Source organism: Mustela nivalis (assembly GCF_964662115.1).
Source record: "Mustela nivalis genome assembly, chromosome: 4".
NCBI classification, from domain to species: Eukaryota; Metazoa; Chordata; class Mammalia; order Carnivora; family Mustelidae; genus Mustela; species Mustela nivalis.
In genome coordinates, this window is record NC_139023.1 from 64,306,229 (window position 1) to 64,331,058 (window position 24,830).

The window sequence follows — 24,830 nt, forward strand, 5'->3', positions numbered from 1 at the left end:
ACACTTTCCTTGTGCTCTCTGATCTCACCCAAGTGTGTGTGCTGTGGGCGTTCTCTCGGCCCCTTTCACAGATCAAGAAAGTGCATCTCCCAGAGTCTGGGCCTCACCCAGGGCCCTGCACCTGTGGGAGCACCAGCCACACAGGTGGGCACCCCCTTTTGCCCCTGCTGTGGTTTTCCAGGCTAGCTAGAGGGGAGGGGATTGGGTGGGAGATAGGGGCTCATCTGCATGATGGGGAGGGGCGGGAGCAGAACATATGGCCCTGCCAATGAAATAATTATGGAGCATGAAAATGGCTCAATTAAATCATTTTTTAAAAAGTGAATATGTACAAACACTCAGCAATTAAGCAGCAGATTTGCAAAGAGCGACTTTCCAACTGAGCTTGCCTTTCCTGTTTCTGGGTGCCCAGTTTTAGAGTCGGGTTTTTTTTTTTTTAATTTTTAATTTGAATAAATGCAGATTGGAATAATCACTCTCTGTGCTCCCGGACGCATGAAAGGAGAGCTTGGATGTGGTAGGGCTGCAGGGCGCTGCTGGGAAGGTCACCCTGGGGAGAGGGCCTAGCAGAAAGGGGCTCAGGGGTCACTGGGGCAGCTCGGGCGGGGTGTTGGGGGTGGAGGGAGAGCCACTGGGGCCGCCGCTGCTGGTGCTCAGACACGATCATATCTATAACCTGCACATTTTTGATGCGCAACTGTCATGGCCCAGAGAGGGCCATGTGTGGCTTGAGGTCACACAGCCTCCAGGTCTGACACCAGAGCACCTCCATAGGAGCCGGTAAGCATTTATTGAGTGCTAGCTGTATGCCCGGCCTGTGGCCTGTGGATTCCTGCATGATCCTGGTGGCCGCCGTCCTCACTGCATGATCCCGGTGGCCACCGTCCTCACTGCATGATCTGTTTAGACTTCAGGAGGGGGCAGTGTTAGGTGCAGTGTTGGTCAGAGGGTCTGGGTTCAGACCTGCCCCCACTCTCCAGCTCGACAGTGAGGCTAGTCATCCTCTGTCTCCTGGACTTATTCACAGTAATAAATTACTTTCTCATCCCCCGCCTACTGGCGGTGCACTGAGAGATAGCCCCAGGCCCCATGGTCAGAGAGGTGGGTGTCTGGCGGGGGCCAGGCCAGACCATGGCGATACGAGCTGGGCAGGCCATTTACTGCTGACCTTGGTGGTTGGTATTCTGGTATTCTCCCGCATTGCCGGGAGCCTGTCGGGCCTCATTGGGGCACCTGACAGACACCGAGCCAGTGTAGGGGAGTGACTGGAGGGCCACGGACAGCAGGCCGTGGGGTCCCTATCTCTAAGGTCCCACGCAGCATCTCAGTCTACCCTGTGTTTTTGCCCCTGCCTCCCACTCTTTGAAGGAACTTCGCCGCGGAGCCTGTGCACCTGAACCTGAGCCACGCCCCGAACTCTTCCTGGGGGCAGAGTGAGGAGAGTTGGCTGACTCCAGAGGAAGGGGGCCTGACAATGGTTGGGAGGTGGAGCGGATGCCCTTTGGAGGTGGAGGAGGGCACATGGGCCAACAGGAGCGAGCGCCTCTAGAAGCCGGGAAGGAGAGGGAAGGGGCTTCCCTAGAGCTTCTGGATGGTACACATGCTTTGATTTGAGCCCATTTGAGACCAATATGGGACTTTTGACCTCCCAAGCAGCAAGATAATAGATGGGTCCTGTTTGAAGCCACTAAGGTTGGGGTCATGTGTTACATCAGCACCGGGAAGCTGTCCACCGGCCCTCAGTGAAGCCCGCCCAGCCTGTGCCAGCCTCCCGGTTCTCTGAGCCTGTAGCCCACAGGGGCCCCTCGCGAGCGGCAGGGAGAATGGGAGGGATGGCGAGGGAGGCATGTCGGGACCGACCATGAACGATTCTGCAGGAAGAGTTGGCGGGGCGGGATGGATGGTCAGATGGGCAGTGGGGGCAGCCGGGGGCAGGGGTGTCGAGGGCAGCCCCAAGTCCCCGTCTCCCTGAGAGTCTCCCAAGCTTCACTGACCATTGTCCATTGGCATTGCTGGTTCCCTGGAACCAAGAGTCTGTTCTCTGTCTCACCCACCAGCCTGTCATCCCCATGGGGCAGGGCAGTGTCTGTCCTGCTTACAGTGCAAGGAAATGACTGGCACACAGTGGGTATACCATACACAAGCGTGCCATGAGTGAACCTGACCCAGGGAACATGTTTGCATTCCTACTTGGAGCATGGTGCTGGAAGCTTTAAGAAACTAAACACATTTTGGATAAAAAGGAGTGAGTGAGTGAATGAACTGAGGGCCCCAGCCTCCAACAAGAGGCCTGGAATTTGGGGCTCATGGCTAAGTGGGGAGCTGGATTTGCGTTGTCCTCAGGGTGAGGAGTTCCTGATGCCTCGGTAGCTGGTAACAGTGGCGAATGGGTTCAAACAGGTCCCTCCTTCCTTGTCCCAAGAGGAGGAGGCAGAGCTAGCCTGTCCACAGGGCCTTTGTACCTGCCGTTCCCTCCACCTGGAAGGCTGTGTTAGTTTCCTAGGGCCACCATAACAGAGGCCCACACACTTCTTCCAGGCTAGCCTGGAACAAGGGAAATTTGTTGTCCTTGGTCTGGAGGCTGAAAGTTCTGGGTGAAGGTTTTAGCAGGGCTGGTTTCTTCTGGAAGCTTCTAGGGAGAGTCTGTCCCGGGACTATCTCCCAGCCTCTGGCTGTTGCCTGCAATCCTTGGCGTCCCTTTTCTGCACTCTCCCTGTGCGTCTGTGTGCCCCTGGGTCCAAATTCCCTCCTCTTTTGATACCAGTCCTTGGATTAGGGCCTGCCCTTGTCCAGTACCTCTCATGACTTAATTACATCTTCAAAACCCCTGTTTGCAAATAAGGTCACATTCGCAGATTGCGGATGGACACAGATTTTGGCGGGGGGCATTATTTAGCCAGGTACAAATGGCTTTCCCCCAGCCTGCCTGCCTGCCTCTGCCCAAACATCACCGCGTCTGAGGGGTCTTCCCTAACTCTCAGAGACAGCAGTTCCTGTCATCCCAGCCCTTGATGGCCCCTGAGGCTGTTACATTTTTCTTACTTATCACCCTTGCCCCCTCGCCCCCCTAGGCCTGCTGCACCTGCTGGCCCACACTAGCAGGTGCCCTGGAGGGAGTGTGAGTAGGCCCCTGTGATCGGGAGGGGGAAGGGCAGTGGGGGGGGGGAGGTGGGGAGAGGCTGGATCCTGGGGAAACACCTGGACTGAGGCAGGTCAGGTCGGGGATGGACGGAAGGGCTGGATGGCAAGGTGTCTGGGAGACAGAATCTGTGGGCTGGTCTTAGACTCGGCTTGCTGGTGGCAGTAGGGACAGCCTGGGGACCAAGAGGCTCAGAGGACCTTTCCATGCATCCAGCTGGGAAACACCACCATTGGTTTCCGTGGAGACTCAAATTCCCTGGATCTTTGCTAATGGGCCTCTGGCTCCCTCCTTCCCAAAATAAATCAATTCTCTATGGTTTGGAGACCAAGTGCATCCCTGATCACCCCTCAAGGAGGGGGCTGCCCCCCCTCTCAGGCCCCCTTCCCTGGGAGTCAGGGGGCAGGGATTGCTCTCTGTCCTGGTCTGGGAACGGTCTGTGGCCGTGAGGTTGGTGAGGGACCTGGCCTCCGGGGTCAGGTGGACAGGTGGCCATTAGGCACCAGGACCATGAACATGATCCATCCTCCTGGAGCTTCAGTTTCCCTTGAAGATGTGGGGAGGAAGTGTATGTGTGCAGAAAGCACTCAAGACGTCCCGGGGAAGGCTGTGGACACGTGCTAGTGGGGCAGGAATTTACGCTGCCCCAGGCTGGCCCCGGCCTCCAACAACACTGGGCAAGCCAAGAAACACCGGCCTCATCCAGCCCCCAGAGAGGGAAGGTGCTGCTGGGGCCTGAGGAGGGGGTTCTAGCTGCTTTCTTCCCCTGGCCTTGGGGCTCGGCTCTGGCAGGCAGCTCTCAGCTGTGATGATACAGAAGGTGATCACAGGGAGGCCCCGGGCCCGAGGGCTTCCTGCTGCTTGCTGGCGCTGTCCCCTCCGTGGGTTGACTCTCCCGACCCATCCGAAGATAGGGAAGCCCGGGGATGGCCCTGAAGCCCAACATCTTGGATATTTTAGGCTCAGATGGACCTGGCCGCCCTCAGGCTCGAAGCCAGCCTCGCTCTGCAGTCACAGCACATGTTAATGGGATGATAAAAAGGACTGTTGATTCTGGGGTCACAGAGGTTGTAAGCTTCAATGTGGAATTGATTCCATGTCCCACTGCATCGGGTACTTCCAAACCACAGATGTGAACTCGCCCAGATGGCCTCTCCCCTCTCGCTGCGGTGGGCTGGGGGTTCAGAACCACAGATTCTTTCCTGCCCACCCCCACCGCATGCTACCACAGGGGAGAGGGGCCTGCAGGCGAGGAGGGGTTAGCCCCTGGCGTGGGTTAGCAGACACGGGGCAGGGGGCCTGGTTTCTGGCAGCCCCTGGAGCTCGGTCCTGCCTGCTGTCCCCTGCCGTCCTCCAGCCCAATGTGGTCACAGCGGGGAGGGTGCAGCTTCCTGGAGCTGCTCAGGGACCAGAGGAGGAAACGGAGAAGTAGGCCACTCTGAGGTCTCAGCACGGCAAGGGACCCTCTCCAGAGTGAGCAGGGGCCAGCGGCAAGGGACACAGACCAGCTTGCACCTCCCGAATCAGCCACAGGTTCACGGAGGGATCCCAGGCAGGAGCTTACCTGCTCTGACCTCTCCTCGTTCTTGGTGCCTCTGCACGAGAGACAGAGTGATCTAGTCTTTAAGGGTTCTCAAGGAGTCGAGAGATGGAAGGATGCAGAAGAGCCTGGCCCTTCCCCAACAGACAGGCATGTAGCATGTGGGCCAAGGTACACTTAGGGACAGGGCAGAAGATGGTGGAAGGCCAAGGAGGGGGTCAGCCGGTGGGGAGACCGGCTGGTATTCACTGACCCCACATCCCGCTCCAGACCTGAGCGAGCCCTCGGATACTCAGGGAGTCTGGTCACCTCCCTGTAACTTGGGTCATGCTGTTCCCGGGGAGAGGTGGTCTTGCACTGCCTGTGGCCCATGCTGGCTGTCCTGTGGGGCTGGACATACCTGCACCTGGAGGGACACTTTGCTGACCCCTGTCATCCTGTCCCACCAGGTCCTCGGACTTCGGGACGTCCTACACCAAGCTCACCCTCCAGCCCGGCGTCACCACCGTCATCGACAACTTCTACATTTGCCCTACGAACAAGAGAAAGGTAAGGGACGCGCCAGGACACATTCCCATGCCACATAGCCAGGCTCTGGCATTGGGCTCCTGGCCACAGTGTGTCCTGTGACACCCTTTTGGGTTCCACGGCAGTCTGTTCTGATGACTGTGTTTCAGTGGCCAGCTGTGCCATCGCTGGAAGGCTGTGTGTGCTTGTGCGGGTGCGTCTCTCTTCTCCCAGCCCCACAGACAGTGGCTGGGGCAAAGCAGCAGGGGCTGGTGGGCACTGGGGAAAGAGGAAGAACCTCTTGGGTTTGGGGGGTCCTTGGAAGGTGGTCGTGGGCAGTCGCCTTCTTGGGCAGGTGTTTTTATTTGGTCTTGATCTGGCTTCGATTTTCCACCTGAGCTGCACTTCTGTGTTCTTGGTCTGAGCGTGTCTCCTGACGGCTGTAGAATCGGGATCCATGTTCTTCCCAGGTGGCCAGTGGCCGCCTGGTTCTGTGCGAAGACCCATCTGCAAACCCGTGCTTGCTCCCCAGCTACCTGGGGCCCCAGCACAAGGGCAGAGAGGCCTTGCACGCTTGGCTGCTTCTGGAGAAGCAGCTTGATGTCACGGGAAGGGACTGACTTGGATGGATCAGGTGCCTCACGGGAAAGAGGGGGTAACCCCGTCTGGCACAGAGAATCATGACATCGGAGACTGGACCCCACAGCCTGGTGCTCGCTTGGCCTGAGCCTGGCCCACGGGCACTGATGACTATTCTGGGGACTTTTAACCAAAGGCCAAAGTGACACAGAGCCTGTGACATCCTGGTCTGTCCCCAGCCAGAGAGTCCTTAAGTGCCCGGGAAGGGGCCACGTGTAGCCCCGCAGGCTGTGCCTCCCTTTAGAAGGGACATGAGCAGAAGCAGCAATGGAAGGTGCGGGATGGGGTTTTGGAGGCTGTGAAGTCGGGGAGGACTTCACAGGGAGGCTGGGTGGACAGTGGTGACAACAGCCAGGGACGTGGCTCCTCCAAGCCTCAGTTTCCTGGCCTGTAAAGGGGGTGGACAGGAAGGAATGCTAGTGAGATGATGCATGTAGTGGGGGGGGGCGAAGGGGTTCCTAGGTTGACTAGGGCTTTGGGGCAGGCCCCAGGTGACATCTGTGTGGGCCACTGGGCGATGCGTGCAGCCCTGGAGGGATGGGGCTCCCCAGAGAGTCTCCCCTGCGGGCAGCATGGGGACAGGGAAGCAGGCAGGGGGATGACGGCATCTCTAACACAGACGGGACCACCTGGCTCAGTGAAGCCCGTGAGAGGTCACTTGCTTGTTTAGCCTGGAAATATCGATGGGGTGGAAGGCTGGGTCTGGTGGCGGCCTGTAGCGACCCCGGGCTTGGCCGACATTGAAAAAATGGAAGGAGGGAATGCAGGAGTAAGGGAAACTGCAGCGTGTCTGGCTGTACGAGTGACCCCCAGAGCCTCCTGCACCTGTGAGAGCCTCCCAAGCCAACCTGCTTGGGGCCCGTGTGCGAGGAGCCTGGGGCACCTTCCTGGGGTTGCTGTGGTCACCCCATGTTTGCAGGGAGGCCTGGGGGATAGTGTCTGGGCTGGATGTCCCTGAACTCAGTCCAGCTGTGCTGTGTCCCCCAGCAGGGGGGTGACACCTCCCTGAGGTCCCTTGTGTCTCATCTGTGAAGGGGGCTGTGATCTAGGAGCTATCTGACCACTCATAATTGTCAATGTGGGGTGGGGGGGTTGCACACTGCATCCCAGAGGTGTCCTCTTCCCAGTCCTGGCACCCAGGGCTGTGACCTTGCATGGCAAAAGAGACTTGACAAATGCGGTTCACGGTGTTGAAAGGTTGTCCTTGTTCTGCAGGTGCGTCCATGCCATCACGGGGCCTGGAAACAGGGGGGCGGGTCAGGTGTGAGGCCAGAGGCTGGGGACGGAGGAGGGACATGTCTAGAAGCTGGAGAGGACCAAGAGGCATCCCCCCAGGAGCCTCCAGATAGGAGTGCAGTCTGCTGACACCTTGCTTTTATTTTTTTAGCCTCCAGACCAGAGGGAGCACATTTCTGTTGTTTGAAGCCACTAGGTTGTGATAACTTGTTACGGCAACTCTGGGAACTCACATGGCATCCAGTTGGAGGGTGGACTGTGGGGAGGCCTGCTCCCCTTCTCCCCCTTCCCAGTGCATTGCCCTGCCCACTCATATCAACTCTGGATGGAATCCACTGCTCCATGGCCCCCCAGGGAAGCCCCCAGGCCCTCCTCCTTCTAAAGCGTGGACCTTGCTGCCGGCTGGACCCCAGACAGGGAAGCTGAGTCACGGATGCAGGTGGGGTCCAGGTTTACAGATGTCTCCAACCTCTATTCTGTCTCTGACCTCTCACACAGCAGCCCCTCACCCCACACACCCCAGGACTGAGCTGAGCCTCCCTCTGGTGGGGTTGAAGGCATCAATAGGCCCACTGAGGTACACGCGCTAGCCCACGGGACGGGCGTCTGTCTTGGAGGCAGGCAGAGAGACAGCAGTGACGGCTGCTGCCTTCCTCTGGATCATGGGAGGTCGGGGGCGCCGAGCAGGGTGGACTGGGAGCCCTGGGAACCGAAAGGCAGTCTGGGCACGTGCAAGTGAGCAGGAAGGTAGCCTAGGAGGTGCCCCTCTCTCGTATTGGGGCTGGGCTTGTGCCTGGGTCCAGCTCTACAGCTCCCCAGCTCCGTGACCTTGCCCAAATTCTGAACCTCTGGTTCCCCGTTTCCCCTTGGTGGAATGGGGGTAGCAGTAGTGTCTACACTCGTGGGTTGATGGGATTAAACGAGGGCCTACTTGTCCAGTGCTTAGAGCAGGGCCTGGCTGGAACAAAGCCTCCCCCTCCCCCAACAAGTGTTCCTGGAGCCATTGTCCTCAGAAAGAATTGCCGCAGGCCCTCTCCTCACCACCCTCCCAAGACCGTGAGGGTAGGAACTGGTTCTGGGGTGATTCATACTCGACGTGGGGTCAGCTCAACTGGGTCTGTCAGGGAACAAGACCTGGCCCAGGGGAACGAGGGCCCCACCAGGTGTCTGTGACAGGTTGCAGGGGTGGAGGTGGACATCGCCTTCTCCCCACACCTCCCTGTGTCGAAGGAACAAATCATTTGTCTGGGGCTCAAGGTGGCCTGAGCCTCGGAGTCTAGAACATGAAATGCCAGTTTCTCTATCTGAAGAGGTAGGACTGGTACCGAGTGGGGCTGGGGACAGAGCCCGCTGTCTAGAAGGGCACGGCCCACTGGAGGCCCTGCGGGGCTAGAAGGCGGCCAGTAGAGGCCCAAGCTCACCAGCAGGACAACCATGGGCGCTTAAGTCCACTGTCCCTGCCTGTGATCCCATGTTGTCACGTGGGGTCTAAGAGCTGAGCGAGGACTGCATGAGACTGGAAATACCTGGGATTTGATGGGGGCTGGGGAAGCGGAGGGGCCGGGCCCCGAGAGCTACCTCTGCAGGACAGAGGCTCTGTATGATGTGGGTTGGAACGTGCTGAGGAGCAGAAAAGTCCCAGTTGGGGATGAGGGAAGCTGCAGTGACTGGGGAAAGCAGGTAGAGGGAAGAATTGGGGGGGTCCTCCATGGGCTGGTCCTTGAACTAATGAAGGAGCATTGTAGGGCACAAGGACAGCCTGGGCAGACCACTTGGTGGAGCCCGGATTGTGTTCACCTCCAGGTCCTCAACTGGGGACAGCCCCAAGTGCTCAGCAAGGACTTGGGAAATACGGACATCGTGGGCTGGGCTGGGGATTGGGGTGCTGTCCTTTAGCGGGAGAGATTTCTACTTCCTACGAAGCAGAATTTCCCTTCCTCATCTGTGCTGCACGGTCCCTTCCTTTATGGCTTCTTGATTCTTCCACCAGCCCCATGGTGGTCATTCCCAGTGCTCCAGGCACTGGGCCAGAAGGGGATGTTAATCATATTCATTTATTGGTGGGGGCATGACTGAGGGGTTGACGTCACCCCCTGCACTATCGGGGTGAGAAAAGAGGCTCGGGGAAGCTGGGACGTTGGTCCAAGCTCACCCAGCACCCAGCTGGTAGGCAGCAAAGCATTCACCGTGCACCAATGCAGTAAACGTACTGAGTGTCTCCCTGTGCCTGGGAGTGCTAGATGCGGGAGCAATCTGTGTCTTACTCTGAGCCCCCCAGGCACCCTGCAGCAACATTCTGGGGAGAAGATGGGATTCCCTACATCACTGCAAGCAGAGTCTGGCCCACTTTGCTGGAGGCTGGGAATCAGCAGCTCTTGAACGTACTGCAGCCTGCCTGGGCTCGGTCTAATGCTGGCGGAGCCGTGAGACTCTGGGCAGATCCTCTTTCTGCTCCAGGCCTCAGTTTCCCCATCCATAAGATGAGGAGTTTGAACTAGAGATCCGCCAAAGCCCTTTCCAGCTCGGATGTTCAGGTCTCTGCTGCTCTCCTCCCAACGGGAGAGGGGCAGATGGGGAGGAGGCTCATGTGAGCAGACCCCCAGCTTTGTTTGGTTCATCCCATACCTCGGCTGGGTCCCCAGGCTCCCTCTCAACACCAGCATCCATCCGGTCAGTGGATGTGGGACAAGGCCCTATGCTGCCCCAGGCTGTGTGCTTGTTGCTAAGGGGAGAGGACGCTTCATCCAAGCTTGCAGAAAACAAATTTGGATTTCATACCTACTAATGGCACTGGAGACCCTCGCAGGGCACTGGGGTGCTGAGGTGAACGGGCAGACAGTTCTAACCTTCCAGAACCTTGAGGGTCTGGGAGAATGCTGAGAAACTGAACGTCTCCTGCTGCGTTTCGTGAGAGGAAAAGAAAGGAGGGCTTGAGTCAGTTTCCCGCGTGAAGGTTTTGTCTGGGGGTGACTCTGATCTGGGGCAAGATCAGCCCTTATTTGCAGGGGTGCCTATGGGCGTGTGCCTCCCTCTTCAGTTAGGGTGAGGGTAGACTTTGCTGGAAGGTTCGAATACTATTAGGAGTCCATTTAGCAACAATTACAGAGGGAGTAGCCCTTTATAGTTTCTCAAGAGACCACATTGTTACCTCTCTTACAAAATGAATCCCCTTTTGTTTTCATCTCTCCTGCAGTGAAGTCAGAGCTCTGTGGCATGGACTCGCTGCCCATGGGTAGGGCCTTCTACTATTGTCACAGCCCGAACCCAGACATTCCCTGTGGACCTTCCATGCCGTCCACAATCCCCACCTTAGTTCTGGATAGCTGCGTTATTTCTAACTCAGCCACAGACCCCGGGGCCGCAGGGCTAAGGCCTGAAGGCATGGCCTGCGGGTGCTGGCTGGGCCATGGATTACTTTCAAGCGCTGTGCTTTATATTAAAAATTCATATGAACGCTCATTTTACTCCGTGGTGCATCAGGGTTGGTGTGACTACTAAGATGATACACACACATGCACGTTTTCAACAAAAAGTCTTTGTCAACCTGATGGCCCAGAAGAATGCTCCCATTTTAAATGCCGCGACCCCCTGGCCCAGCCAGTACCATGCCCCCACCCCCACCCCCGCCGCTCCCCCGACCTCCCGCCCTGTCCTGGGAGATGCGCAGCTTCTGGTTTGAGAAGCACTGGGTTGGGACAAGATGTCCATCAATCCATCCCCATGCTCGTTCTGCTCAGTCGCCCGAGACGCTTTTGAGGAGCTGCCACGTGCCATGCACTCCAGATGGAGAGATGAATCAAAACAAAATCTTGCCTTCGAGAAGCTCAAAGTGTCTCAGAGAGCCGGCAATCCACTCAACAGAGGCAGCACCGATAGTGAGAGAGAGAGGGCCCGAGTTTCCGAAGGCCCTTCATGGGTCAGATCCCGTCTAAGGATCCTCACGTGCGTTCTCTCGGATCCTGGCAACAGCTCTGCCAGGTGAGGCTTTGTGCATCTCGCGGGTGAAGGGACGCAAGGACAAGACGCATGTGGTGGCCTCCCCCACACCACCCAGGAGCGGGTCCCCGGGTCAGGGTTTGCCCCCAGGCCCAGGTGACCCTTTCCACTTTCTACGGCCCTGTGTGGCCTCTGAGCAGCCTGTCCTGGGGGCCAACGAGGCTGCCCCCTCCAGCGGGAGGGAAACCTAGGGAGAAGGCGCAGGCCCGGGAGCCGAGTCAGATCCTAGGTCTGCTGTTCAGCCAAGCTCTCTAGACTCGGAGCTCTGCCAGGAGGGCAGGACGGCGCTGCCCTGACCCTAGCCTTCGAGCCCCCAGCCTGTTGCACCTGTGGCCAAGGGGAGGCCTAGGCTCCTTCACTGTTCTACAGCCTGTGCCTCGTCTCCTTCCTCAGGCAATTCCACAGTGTGAAAGGACAAAGCTCACACTTTGTTCTGCTCTACTTGTGCAGTTCTGGTCTACTTGTACAGGTCAGCCTTTCTTGCTCCCATCTCAAATTTGGCTCCAGGAGCTCTCTTGCAGTCTGTCTCCCCTCTGTCTGTGTCTCTGCCCTCCGCTCAGTTCCTGTGCCTGCTAGCCTATAAACCTGGTCTCTAGCTCTGAGGCCCAACTGGCGGGGAAGCCCCGCCCCTCCCTAGAGTGGAGGCCCCGCCCATTCCTGGTGTAGAAGTCCCACCCTGGTGTGGAAGCCATGCCCCTTCCTGGTGTGGAGGCCCCGCCCCCAGCATAGAGCCCCACACCTCCCTGGAGTGGAGGCCCCACCCCTCCAGGGTGTAGAAGCCCATTCCTCCCTGCTGTGGTGGCTCCACCCCTTGGAGTGGAGGCCCCACCCCTCCCTGGTGTGGAGGCCCCGCCCCTAGCATAGAGCCCCACACCTCCCTAGAGTTGAGGACCCACCCCTTCCTGGTGTAGAAGCCTCCCCCCATGTGGAAGCTCCACCTCCCTCTCCTGCCTCAGACCACTTGGTGCACCCCTGCCTTGTTTCCTCATCTGAGGCCCCAGCAGAGGGCAGTGGTGGTTGGCTCTCAGGAGGGAGGTCAGGTGAGCCTGGGTCCTGCGGACACAGCCCAGGCAAATCATCTCCTGTGCTCACAAAGCGCCTGGGTGGGTGGGTGACCACTGACTCATCAGGCCTAGGTTGGAGGGCAAGAGCCCTGCACAAGTGTCTCTGCAGGCTGTACCCTGTGGGGTCCTCAGACACCTGCGTGCAGGGTCTCAGGGAGCCCGGGATCTGTAGGTTTAAGGTGTCCTAAGTGGCAAGTAGTCAGTTTGTCTCTGTGCTTTGGCCAGCCAGCTCCCTGTTATCCGGGGCCCAAGCCCTGGTCAGGAGGAAGGGGCCTGGGCACAGGGTGGGAGATCCCGGGGTCCCCTATGTGCCTGCCTAGGTGTGAACTGGGATTATAACATTGCCCATGTGATGCAGCTAGGCTGCAGGTTAGGTGATGTGAGGCAGGACGAAGGCCAGCGACTGGCCCCGTGGCTGAGACAAAGGCTCAGGGTTCCAGAGCACCGAAGGGAGTGGTGTCCCTGCCCTGCTGAGCTGGGACCAGGGCATGTAGCACCTTCGGCAGTGCCTGGCGCACACCAGGGACCCTGAAGGGACTGCATCTGCCCCTCGTGCTTGTCTCCCTGGATGTGCTCGGGCGTGTGGCTGGCCCCAAGCTCCAGAAATATACCATCCTTTGTCGGCTGGGTGGCTCTGACCCTGCTGGGGAGGACATCCAGGAGAGAGACGCTGAGTCTGAACCTGGGTGTGTGGGGATATCCCAGCAGGGACAGGGCCAGAAGACACTTTGGGACCAGGCAGTGCCCCCCGCCTTCTGGTAGGAGCTGTGGGTGAATGGGATGCTGTTGCCTGAGATGGAGGCCCTGGGGAGGCGGCAGACCTGTGGGAGCATGAAGGCGCAGAGGAGGCAGTTGGGGTATTGATCCCCAATGTCCCCCACTCTCTTAGGACAAAGTGGGGCTCCCTGGAGGCCTCCTGCTGTCCCTGAGCCTCCCCCACACCCTCGGCTCAGCTCTCAGGGTGAATCGGATCCTTCCAGGTCTGTGACTAACGAGGGGAGGGGTGTAAGTCCCTGCCTGGTGGGGAGGCAGGCCAGAGAGCAGAGCCCTGCCAAGAGCTAGGAGGTAGGCACGGGGCTAAATGGGCTTTTTGTTCCAATCACCGATGCTCTCCATTTCCCTTGAGAGCCAGGCATTCTCCTCTGTCCAGAAGAAAAATGGCTCAGTTGGGCCTGTTGATGTACAGAGGCTTTTGTCTCAGAAATAGACTGAACCCCTTGCAAGCTCAGCTAATGTGCAGAAAATGACTCCCTCTTAAAGCCCATAGGTGGTTGCCAGAGAGGGGAAAGAAAGGGGCCTCACCTCTTGGAAAGCCTGTCTCCTGGGCCTCTTGGGCCTCTGGAACTGCTAAAACACAGAGAGACAGAGATTCCAGATTTCCTCTGTCTTTGGAAGCAAGTGCATTGTCGAACGGGGACCACAGCCCTGAACGAGTGCGTCACCCCACATGGCAAAGGGGCCCCTGCAGGTGTGATTACACAGAGAATGGGACATGGGGAACTGTCCTGGCTTGTCTGGGGTACCTGGTGTCTTCACAGCAGGCTAGTAAGAGGGAGGCAAGAGGGTTAGAGCAGGGGATGTGTCCCTGGAAGCAGGGGGTAGGTTGTGCAGGTGGGAGAGGGAGGTGGGAGGAAAGGGGCTGTGATGGTGGAAGGTGCTGGGGGCCAAGGGACGCAGAGGACCTGTGGACACTGGAAAATGCAAGGGCTTCTGGAACCTTCAGCTGAGCCAACTCATTGACTATAGCCCATGTAAGACTGATTTTGGACTCAGACCTCCATCCCCATGAAAGGATGCATGTGTCTTGTTTTAAACCATATGCAGTATGTGGTTCTTTGCCATGACAACTACAAGAGACTTGTGCAAAGCCAGGATCCCAGGGCCCTGGAGCTTGGGGACCTGAGAACTGCACTCTGTCTGTGGCCCCATGGAGAGCCAGCCACCATCAGCTTGCATGGGGCCAGGTCACCTCTCCCCTTCTTGGGTTCTGTTACCATCCATGACCGGAACACACACAGGGTTGCAGGCTTCTCTGAGGAATGGAAGGAGCTTTGCAACATGGAGTCCTGGGCAGAGTATTGTGGGGCAGGCATGTGTGGACGGGTGTTGGCCCTGTGGTAGCAGTGATGCTGGATGGAGTAGCATGGGCCCAGATAACAGGCATCCCTGGTGGCCCTCAGGAGTGGAAGGTGGGGCTCATAGCATGGCCATTGTCTCCCACTCCTGTACATCACAGGGAAGTTGCAGTTCCCGGAATGAGGCAGCCCTCGGACTGAGCCCCTCTGAGCCCCTCTGAGCCTTGTCTATAAAGCTTGAGTGAGATGCACTGTGTCTTATGCACGGATTCGCACACTGAGCCACTGCTGACTCAGTGACCGATGATGACATTGTTGCTGATGTCATTGATCATCATTCTGCCAAACCCACAGAGAAGCTTGGTGCCACAGGCGTCCTCGTCCTGCAGGTGACTGCCTGCGGCTCAGAGAGGTGATGTAGCTTTCACGGTCAGGATGGCACAGGAGGTGTCTCAGGGCTGGGGCCTCAGGCAGGAGAGGGTTTGTACCCACCCTGCTGCCCTGGCTGTTTGGAGGGTTCGGAGAAAGCACAGTGAGACGGAGGGAAGTCATCGAAAGTCCTTCATGTGCATATTCTTAGCATTCATTTGTCACTCAACTTTGGCGGTTGTGTTCTTTAATTTTAAAAGGTGCTGACCATGCCCCCTCCTCCCCTCATATAGGAATACTCCGATATCCAGGAATTTGGCAAGTCCTATGGCTTCTCCAAGAAGTATGACTGACCTCACCAAGAGAAATCCTCAGATACCGGGGAAGGCATAAGTCAGGGGACTGTACCGCCTTAGGTACTCCTGTGGGTTACCCGAGGCTGGGGACCTCACCTCCCTCTGAGTTAGTCTGGTTGGAAGTAGGTTTATCCCGTCTACCCACTCCAACAATTGGTCTTCACTCCATGGAGGCCAAGGGAAGGACATGGGGGCCATTTGAGTTCAGTGGGGAAGAATGGTCTGATGGATCTGTGCTGTTGACCTTGGGAATCAGAGGGACAGAGAGGCAGCACCCACGTCACAGAGCAGATGTCCGTCCTCATATGGTCTTTGAGGGGGCTTCCATTTCTAGTGTTCTCTGTTCTCATTGTCTACCTTTGATGAACCAGCCACAACGTCAGTATGTCCCTAACACCCCATGCTGTGTTAGCCAGGACTCCAGGGATTACAGGTAACATAGGTCATTCAGACAAGAAGAGGAACATACTGGCTTGTGTCACTGTGATGATCAGGGGTAGGCATGGCTTCAGGCACAGGTTGATCCAGCGTGTCTACCGGAGACATGGGGCACAGCCTCTCTCCTCCCATTTCTCAGCCAGGCTCTCCTGTGTCTTGGCTTTGGTCTTGGGCATGTTTTTGCTGTTGGGTTGGAGTGACTTCTGGGAATCCCAGACACACCTGATCCTTAGCACCGGGATCTCAGAAAGGAAGGGGTCCTTTTCCTATTAGGTGCTGCACACAGATCCCTCGGAAGGCTCCTGATGGCTGGGTCAGTGTCCCTTTCCTGAAGCAGTCAGGGTGGCCAGAGGGAGCGGACACTCTGATTGGCCAGGCCCCATCACGTGTCCTCTAGGGGCAGGGTCAGCCCACCCTAATTGGAACTGAGTGAGGGGAGGAGGCCGGTTCCCTAAACTAGTCAGGCAAGATTCCCTGAGCAGGGCCAGGTGGGAACAAGGGCAGCCTATGTGCCCACGTCCACCTGCATCTGGAGACACGCTGCCAACTGATGTTGCCACTGCTGAGTTTCTTCGAAGTTTGTTGTGAGAGAAAAAAATCATTCTTTATTCGAGGAATTTGTTTTGAACTTCAGACTCCATCTTCCTCCTTCTTTCAGCTCAGCAGCCAGTGTCTATTTTTAGCGAGAAAGAAGGACCTCATCGCTGGCCTGCCTTCCCATGGAAGCCTCCTGCCTGGACAGTGGGGGTGTGGGGGAGGGCTGAGAGGGGGAGCAGGGAGCGGGGTGGGGGGCGGTTTAGCTAGCAGGAGACCCTGAACCTGGCTCACAGCACCGTCCCTGGCTGGTGGGATAGCTTCAGGGAGAGGAAGACAGGCTCTAGCGTCTGCTCCTGGAGATTGAAATGAGTCCTACGCACCTAAAACAGGAATGCGCAGGGCTGGGGAAGGGCTGCTGCAGGCAATGGGAAATAGCAGCTGTTCTTCATGCCCACGGGGAGTGTGCGTATTTTTGTGTCTCGGGTGTGTATGTTTGCATTTCAAGCAGCCGAGGCTGAAAACGCTGATCCCCAACCACAGTGACTCACCTCATTGTGAGCAGCTGTGGACTGTGTTGGGGGCGGGACTGGAGGTGAGAGTGCCTGGGGGAGAGGGGCATCTGAGTTCTAGGCCGCCCCTGCCCTGCCCTGCCCTGCCCTGCCGAGGGTTTGGTTGGGGGTTGCTGTCAGCAGAGGACTGCACTTCTGTGGGCAAAGGAAGTATGCGTTCCTGCAAGTCCAAGCTTCTCAGCACCACTGCTTTGTGTGGCTGTGGGTAAAGGCAGGTGGCCGCCATGGGGCTTTGGTGGCCGTCAGCAGAAGCCACTGCAGGCAGCAGCCACAGAAGGGTTCTATGCTGGAAACCCGTCAGGTAGAGTCAGTAGCAGGAAGGTGAATGGCAAAGGGCAGGAAGTCAGGAGTCTGCAGGGACTTGGCTAACCACACAGCTGCTATAACAGGAACCCCAGAGACACTCTTCTTGTGTCTCCGGTACATCATGAAGTGGCCCCTTTGAAGTCAGGAACCTAGTCATTTTTAATTTTTTGAGAGAGAGAAAGAGAGCATGCATAGTGGGGAGGGGCGGAGGTGGGGAGAAAGAAAGTTAAGCAGGGTCCATGCCCAGCATGGAGCCAGATGTGGGGCTCGATCTCTTGATCCTGAAATCACGGACCTGAGCAGAAACCAAGAGTCAGATGCTCACCCGACTGAGCCATCCAGGCACCCTGAAGGCAGGAAACTTGATGGGTATTTCCAACAGACTGTCCACCCAGGGGACTGGGTATTCTTTGAAAGGGAGGTGGATCGTCTCACCAAATCAAGGGGGACTGGGTGCCGAGTGACCACACATCCATTACCACAAGGGGGAAACAAAATGTCCATGTGTCTAAGCCCCTTTGTCTATCTGTCTGATGGGATGGCGGGGTATGGTGAATTGGGCAAGGTTTGGGAGGCACGGCGGTCCTCGGTTCAAATCCAGAACTCTGGCTTACTAGCCAGTGTGTCCCTGAGCCTGTCATGTGACCTCTCTGGACCTTTTGCTTCCCTCTGTGAACCGTGGTGGATGGTAACAGGCGTGAATGCTTGGCTTGCCGTGTTCACACTCACACACTGTGGGCAGCTGAAGACGGCTCCTCCCGGGGGCGTCTGCGCCCTGAGCCCAGGGAACCTATGAGTGTTACCAGTACATGGGAGACTAAGTTAGGGATCCTGAGATGGGCGCTTCTCCTGGGTTATCTGCGTGGGCCCGGATTCTACCCTGGAGCTTCCAGAAGGTCCCAACCCTGCTGACACTTTGATTTTAGGCCCCCAAGATTCATTACAGATTCTGACTTGCAGAACTGCAAGATAGGAGATTCGCACTGTGTTAAGCCAATAAATTTGTGCTAGTTTGTTACAGTGGCTCTAGGAAACCAACCTATGCTCGTGGTGCCTACTGTCACCTCCCTATCCCTGCAGAGACTGTCCAGGCACCGTGGTGGAGAGAAGGACCCCACAGCAGGATCCCGACTTACGTAGCCTCCCTCCGCCCCTTCTCCCTGGGAAGCTTTGAGGGTCTGCAGCCATAGCGGGCTCCACTGAGACACAGAGGCTCAGGCCTAAGCCCCCATGCCTTCCCAGGGCTGGGGTGTTAATTCAGCAGCTGCTGTCCGGCCTTTGCTTTCCACCCAGGCTGTGACCGCACTTTGCTTTCTCGCTGTGTCTGTTCTGTTTGGAGTGTCTTGTTCTAGGCTGTGCTTTTCTCGTGGCATGCACGGTCACGCCGACCACTGGGCACTTGGCCTCTCTTTCTGGCTACCTTGTTCCTGGAAGTTCTGGTCACCCTGTTGATTGCTTTTAGCTTGCCTTGCATGATACACTGGGTGGAGGCGTAAGCAGCAGGACTGCCATTCTCAAGGGCAAGTAACTTTGAGGTCGCTGGTCCGGCTCACCCATCAACACCCCTTCCTTTTCCCACGCAACTCTATAATTGGGATCCTCTGGCCAGATCTCCACAGGGCCTGTCCTTCCAGCCTTGTTTGGCAGGTGCATAGGAGGCCCTCCTCTGGCTTGGCATCTACCCCTTTGTGCCACCACTAGAAGTAAGACCCTCAAGGGTCCTGCCAAGGTGAGAAGCCAAGTCTGGAAGGGTAGACAGACAAGACAGACAGGTGGTTCTGACACAGAGTGGGTCATGGAGGTGGACCTCTGGATAGCAGAGGGTTAGTGGCCTATGGAGAGGCCCTGAGGGGAGGCAGCAGAGACCCCACCAAGGGGGGACAGCTCCCGCAGCTGCCTCTAGCTGGGTGGGCTTGCCGTCCCCACCCTGGTGGTAGGGCTGAGTTCCCAGCGTCCCCACCCAGACCTTGGCCGTTGCAAAGTGCGGTGCTGATCTGAGGCAGCCCCACCCTGAGATTTTCATCGGATGACTTTCATGTTAGTTCCACCAAAAAAAAAAAAAAAAAAGAGAGAGAGAAAAAGAAAGAAAGAAACTGATGTGCGCCTCCTGGCCGGCTCCCAGTTTGTGAAAGGAGACTGTGATTAGGTATATGAATAAATTGTAATACACAGATAATACTGCCGTGTAATTACTCGGGTATAAGAGAATAATTACACGGGTAATTATGCTCTGTAATTGTCGGTGTTCCTAATGGCTGCGGGTGCCCCAGCCGTGCTCCATGCAGGCCATAAACAGACACCCGAGGATGGGGCCACGGTACGGATTCTAACTGTCATGTAATTAGAGAATAATTAAATAGTTATTTGTCCCATCTAAATCAGCCATTATGTGTCCTCCAAAGTCCTGCTCTACTTTTTAATAGAGGAGGAAGGACAGCTCCCTGAGAGAGAGGGAGAAGCGGTGGGTGGGGAGGGGCTAGTGGCACTGATGAAGTCCCAGAACCTAAGTCAGGTTCGGTGGGGTGAGGAGGTTCGGAGCCGACGACGAAAGAAAGAATTCTTAAGACGTCGTTGGTGCAAAAGGTGATTTATTAGAGCACGGGGACAGGGCCCGTGGGCAGGCGGAGATGCGGCTGCCCCGGGTTGTGAGGGGTGGTTGGTTATATACGCAGGAGTTGGGTAGGTGAGGACAAAGGGGTGTTTAGAAGGGCTTTTGGGGCAAATAATACTATCAGGATATTGAAGGCTTAGTTGCTATCAAGTAAAGACAATTAGGAGTCTGGTGGAATGTTACATCCCTGCTATCAAACATCCTTGTTAATGAGATTTAGGTTTAGAAGAAATTTAACTTTATTTACCTTTCCTTCTACCTCTGCCTCCTTAGGTTTTATGGAGGGGAGGGTGACATTTGACTTGAAAAACTGAGTTCTGTGTCCTTGGAGATTGGGCTATTGATAAGGTAACTTCTTTGTTGTAATCTCAAAGAAATTTGCAAACCAAGGGAGACTCCTGTCTTGCAGGATTGTGATCTCAGCAGGTTAACTATTTATCACTTTATGGCAGTCAGGGGTGCCTGAGGAATGCTACACCTGTGGAGGGGAGCGGATGAAGAAAAAAGGGGGGGGGTTGCAAGGCGCCAGCTCTTGCTTTGTCCTCAGCCAGCCTCCTGCTCCCTCATCAGCACCGAAGCTTGAGTGTGAGACCCTGGGAACCTGAATGTCAACCGTGGGACTACATGGGGGCAGGAGGAAGCAGAGGGGCAGGAAAAGCATATCCACCGTGTGGGAGTGAGCCTAGGGCGTTCTTGCTAACAGGGTAGGGGCTCAAGATGCAGGGATGACGGTAAGATCGAAGGTGCCAGCCAGAGACGGAAGGGGAAGGGGAGGGCGAGCACATCTGGGGACCCCGGCGTTTCCCGGGACCAGAACCAGCGAGCAGGAGAAGCTGTCAAGACGGGCCTGTGCCTGAGGTAGCTGAGGGGCCCCCAGGAAGCCGAACACACATCCCAAATTTTCTTTCTCTGCTTGTCACGGGAAGAGGAACTTGTAATACCTCGCTGAAAAGAAAAATGGTCTGTTAAGAGAAGAAGAATCAGGCCAGTACAGTTATGTCTCTGGTATGAAATTTCAAAATAGTAAGATGGACTTCGGTGTCTGTGGGGAAGACAGGCTTTTCGGGTCTGACATCCAACACGGCTGTCATGTGTCGTTTTGGGGAACACAGGGGCATCTTCAGAGAGCAGAAGGTCCTCCATTACACAGCCAGCTTCCTGTGTGAAAGGAGAAGCCTTTGAAAAGATGTTGTGGCAGCAGAGAAACAGATCTCACGCCGTGCTGGGGAGGCAGAGAAGGCCTGGCAGGGAGGCGGGAGGGGGGACCGTGGCCAGACGCACCTGTTGTCACAAAATGGATAAAACCAAAGGCACGAATGGAAAACAACTTTTTGGAAAGGCAAGCTTCTCGGTGCAAATACTGGTTAATGTTACTAAAGCCTGCGGCGTGGGGAGAGGGGAGGAGGTGGAGGAAGGTGGGAAGGAAGCTTCTCCAGACATCGAGGGAAGCAAAAAGATACCACTTGGTTCCTTCCTTCAGCAGTCAGAGAAAATATAAATTGAAGAATGTTTTTAGGAAACTTTGAATGATCTCTAGCTCAATCCGGTTAGGCTCATTGTCGTGTGCTGGAGGAGGAAGGAGAGCCACGGGGCCAAATCACAAGCGCTCGGAACAGCGAGGAAGTGTGTAGAACAGGGGACAAGCGTTAAGACACAGACCACTCCTGACCTAAAGTGGAAGCTGCCTTCTTGCCCTTGATGTCCTAGTGAGGGAGGGAGCAGGACGCCAGGCGCCAAAGAGGGACTGCCCCTTTTTTGAAAAATAGCCTGGAGGTTCTCTCCTGTTCTGTGCCTGATGCCCAGGGCTGAGGGTTGAATGTTGTGAATACAAGGTGCTTTGCAAAATGTGAATTGGGAGGGTTATTTCATTGTGAGTGGGTAGGGCCACTGAGAAGTGTAGAGCGCATGGGTGAGAGACAGGATGCTGTATCTGAGCGGTTAGGAGAGGGGACTCCCCCCGCCACAGACACACCATGTCTTCTCCACACTGACCCACCCCCCAACCCACTCTCTAAGAATATTAAGAATATTTTTCCTAGGAGGGGTCTTTGGTGCTGAATGTTCCACCATTAAGGTTTCAAGTCTCAAAGTAAATTTAGCAAATGCCTTTGAAGCAGTTAGAGGTAGGCTTTTTTTTTTTTTTTTTTTTAATTTGACAGAGATCACAAGTAGGCAGAGAGACAGGTGGTGGGGGTGGGGAAGCAGGCTCCCCACCAAGCAGAGAGCCCAATGCAGGGCTCCATCCCAGAACCCTGGGATCATGACCTGAGCTGAAGGCAGAGGCTTTAACCCATTGAACCACCCAGGTGCCCCAGAGGTAGACCATTTAGAATACGGGGACATAGGAAGATGAAAGAGATGTCCGTCTTGTCCTCGGGGCACTTTTTAAAAATAACATGATTAAATGTTATGGAGACGTATTTAAGGAGAAGCCAGTAAATGAAGACGATTCTGTTAATGAGTGGGGGAGGAAACCAACTTGGCGAAGAAGTCAGTTCTTTTCAAATTTACCTGCAGACAATGTAATTCTATATCAAATGCCAATGGCTTCAGGGTGGTTTTGTTTGAACTTGATGAGCTGATCCGAAAGGGTGTATCAGAGGGCAGGGACCAAGGATAACCGAAGGAAGCCTGAAGGACAAGCTGGATACCTTGCTTTACGGGAATGCGCCAAGAATTACCACATGAGGGGCGCCTGGGTGGTTCTCTGCTCACATCGGGCTCTCTGCTCAGCAGGGAAACTACTTCCTGCTCTCTCTCTGTCTGCTGCTCTACCTCCTTGTGATCTCTCTCTCTGTCAAATAAATAAATTTAAAAAATAAAATAAAAAGAATTCCTACACGATTGGCGTCCTTTGGAAAGACAAGTTGACCAGAGGAACCAAATCAAGGGCCTGAAGATAGACCCGACTTTAGGCACTACTGGTCACTGGGCAAAGGAAGGATTATTTTAAACAGTGATTCACTTGGAAAGAAAAGAGAAGGGATCCCTCTCTGGCCTCATAGCAACTTATTCCAGGTGGAATAAGCCACAAAACTTTTAGAAGATAAAGCAGGAGAATATTTTAATGACCTTGATATAAGGAAGGATCTCTTCCACAAGACAAAGATCAAATGTTGAAGAGAAGATGGAACAACTTGAGTTAATTACTCCTGTATGGCTTGTGGCTACCTCAGGGCACTTTGGGCACCTGGCAGAGACATGAGGATTTTAAGTGAAATGCTGATGGAGAGATTTGCAGAGAACTCTGGGAGCCCGGAGGAAGGACATCACACTAAGAGAGACACTGTGTGGGCTGAGCTGGCCATGCAAGGGGAAGCAGGAAGGGCAGGTGGCAGGGCAGGGGTGCTTGAGAAAGGGATGGTGTGAGGACAGGTATGAGGGACTGGTGTGAAGGGAAAAGTGTGAAGTTACCTGGTGAAGAACAGGTGTGAAGGGACGGGTGTGAGAGATTGGTGTGAGGGAATGGGTGAGGGACAGGTGTGAAGGAATTGAGTGAGGGACTGGTGTGAGGGACTGGGTAAGAGGGACTGGTGTGAAGTGATGGGTGTGAAGAGACTGGTATGAAGGGACTGGGTGAGGGACAGGTGTGAAAGGACTGGTGTGAAAGTACCTGGTGGGGGACAGGTGTGAAGGGACAGGGTAAAGGGACAGGTATGAGGAACTGATATGAAAGAGATGGTGTGAGGGACTGGTATGAAGGGACTGGTATGAGGGACTAGTGGGGGACTGGTGAGGGTCTAGTGTGAGGGACCGGGTGAGTGACTGGTGTGGAGCAACTAGTAAGAGGGACAGGTGTGAAGAGACTGGTGTGAAGGTACCTGGTGAGGGACATATGTGAAGGGACTGGTGTGAAAGGATTGGTGTGAAGGACTGGGTGAGTGATTAGTATGAAGGGACAGGTATAAAAGGACAGGTGTGAAGGGACAGGTATGAAATTAGCTGGTGGGATAGGTGTGAAGGGACTGGTGTGAAGCAACTGGTGTGAAGGGACAGGTGCGAAGAACTGGGTAAGGAACTGGTATGAGGGACAGATGTAGAGGGACAGGTGTAAATAGACTGGTGTAAAGGGACAGGTGTGAGGGACAGGTGTGAGGGACAGGTATAAAGGGACAGGTGTGAGGGACTAGGTAAGGAACTGGTGTGAGGGACAGGTATAAAGGGACTGTGTAAAAGGACAGATGTGAGGGACTGGGTGAGGGACTGGGTGAGGGACTGGTGAGTAAGAGCTGGTGGGAAGGACACAAGCTGGGATCTTGAGGGGCTGTGGCATGAGGCTCAGGTGAAAATGCACAGAAGTCATCACCGCCTTTGACTCCCTGGAAGCCGTGACTCAGACGGACATTTTGTTGGCTAAGCACTCACAGATGCCGGGAGCAAGTACCGTCCAGGTGGGGGTGCTTGTTTAGGCCTCTCCTGGAACCCCGAGTTCAGATCTCATAAACGCAGATGACCTCAAAGGACCTCTTCAGGGTAAACACCCCCTGTGTATGAAAGTGATGGTAATTGCATGAGACGGATCATTCCAGAACCTCCGGCTGTGTGAGTGGGTTGCTATTAAACTGTCTTGTTTTAACGGCCACTTTCCTAGGGAGCAGTTTGGCGCCATCCCCCTCAAAATTATCTGCGAATGACTTCCCGTGGGCAGCATTCTAATGGCACTTCCCGGGGGTGCTTTTATTTCTGCCGCAGCCCCCTGCCCACCTGAGGGAACCGCCAGGGCCCAGGACGGCACCTGACACCCCTACCAGCTGTGTGGGCAGGCCGTGAGGAGGGTCTGATCACCACCTGGTGTCAACATTTGGGAAGAAGCACCCAGTTTTCTATCACCTGCGCAACTCTTGAAACAGATGCTATCCATGCTCTTGCTCCCCGGAGGGAAAGTGGCCTTGCCCCAGACATGTGTGGGATTCAAAGCCTGGGTGGGTGGAGGAAACATGCCCAGCATTAGGGGAATGCAGAGTTTTAAAAGTCACTCTGGGAAAGGGTTGTGGGAGGTTTTCCTTGCAGAAGTACACTTGAGTCCCAGTCTGAAGGTAGGGGTTGTATAGGTGAGAACCTTGGAGAGGACGGCAGGTGCAGAAGTCCAGGGGCTGGAGATGCTAGGAGGGGAAGCCAGTGTGGTGGCAGGCAGCTGAGGCAGAAAGGAATAGAGGAGGAAGGTTTGCATTAGCATGACAAGTGTCCATCGCTAAAGGGTGCATCTGAGGAGGGTAAGGGGCCCTGGGCAGAGCCTGTGTATTATACATGCACTGACAGCTTCACACTCAACTCCTGAGGTGGGGATATGGGAAGCCAGCAAAGAGCTTCCAACAGAGGATGAACCCTGGGGTTGTATTTCAGAAGGTTAAATGGTGGAGTAGGAGGAGGCCCAGTTGGGGGCCCCTGCCATCCAGGTGAGAGGTGATAGAGGTCTGGACTGTGGTGGATGGGGTTCAGCAATGGGGA

The 24,830-nt window shown here is 55.7% G+C and overlaps 1 protein-coding gene across 3 annotated transcripts in view; it reads left to right on the top strand.

Annotated features, from left to right (window-relative positions):
• SORCS2 (sortilin related VPS10 domain containing receptor 2) overlaps positions 1 to 24,830 on the top strand; it is a 423,267-nt gene that overhangs the window by 247,390 nt on the left and 151,047 nt on the right. For all 3 annotated transcript variants that reach the window (XM_082727495.1, XM_082727496.1, XM_082727497.1), the window contains exon 3: positions 5,129 to 5,228. In XM_082727495.1, coding sequence (XP_082583621.1) covers positions 5,129 to 5,228 — 100 coding nt within the window. The remainder of the gene's footprint in view (positions 1 to 5,128; positions 5,229 to 24,830) is intronic.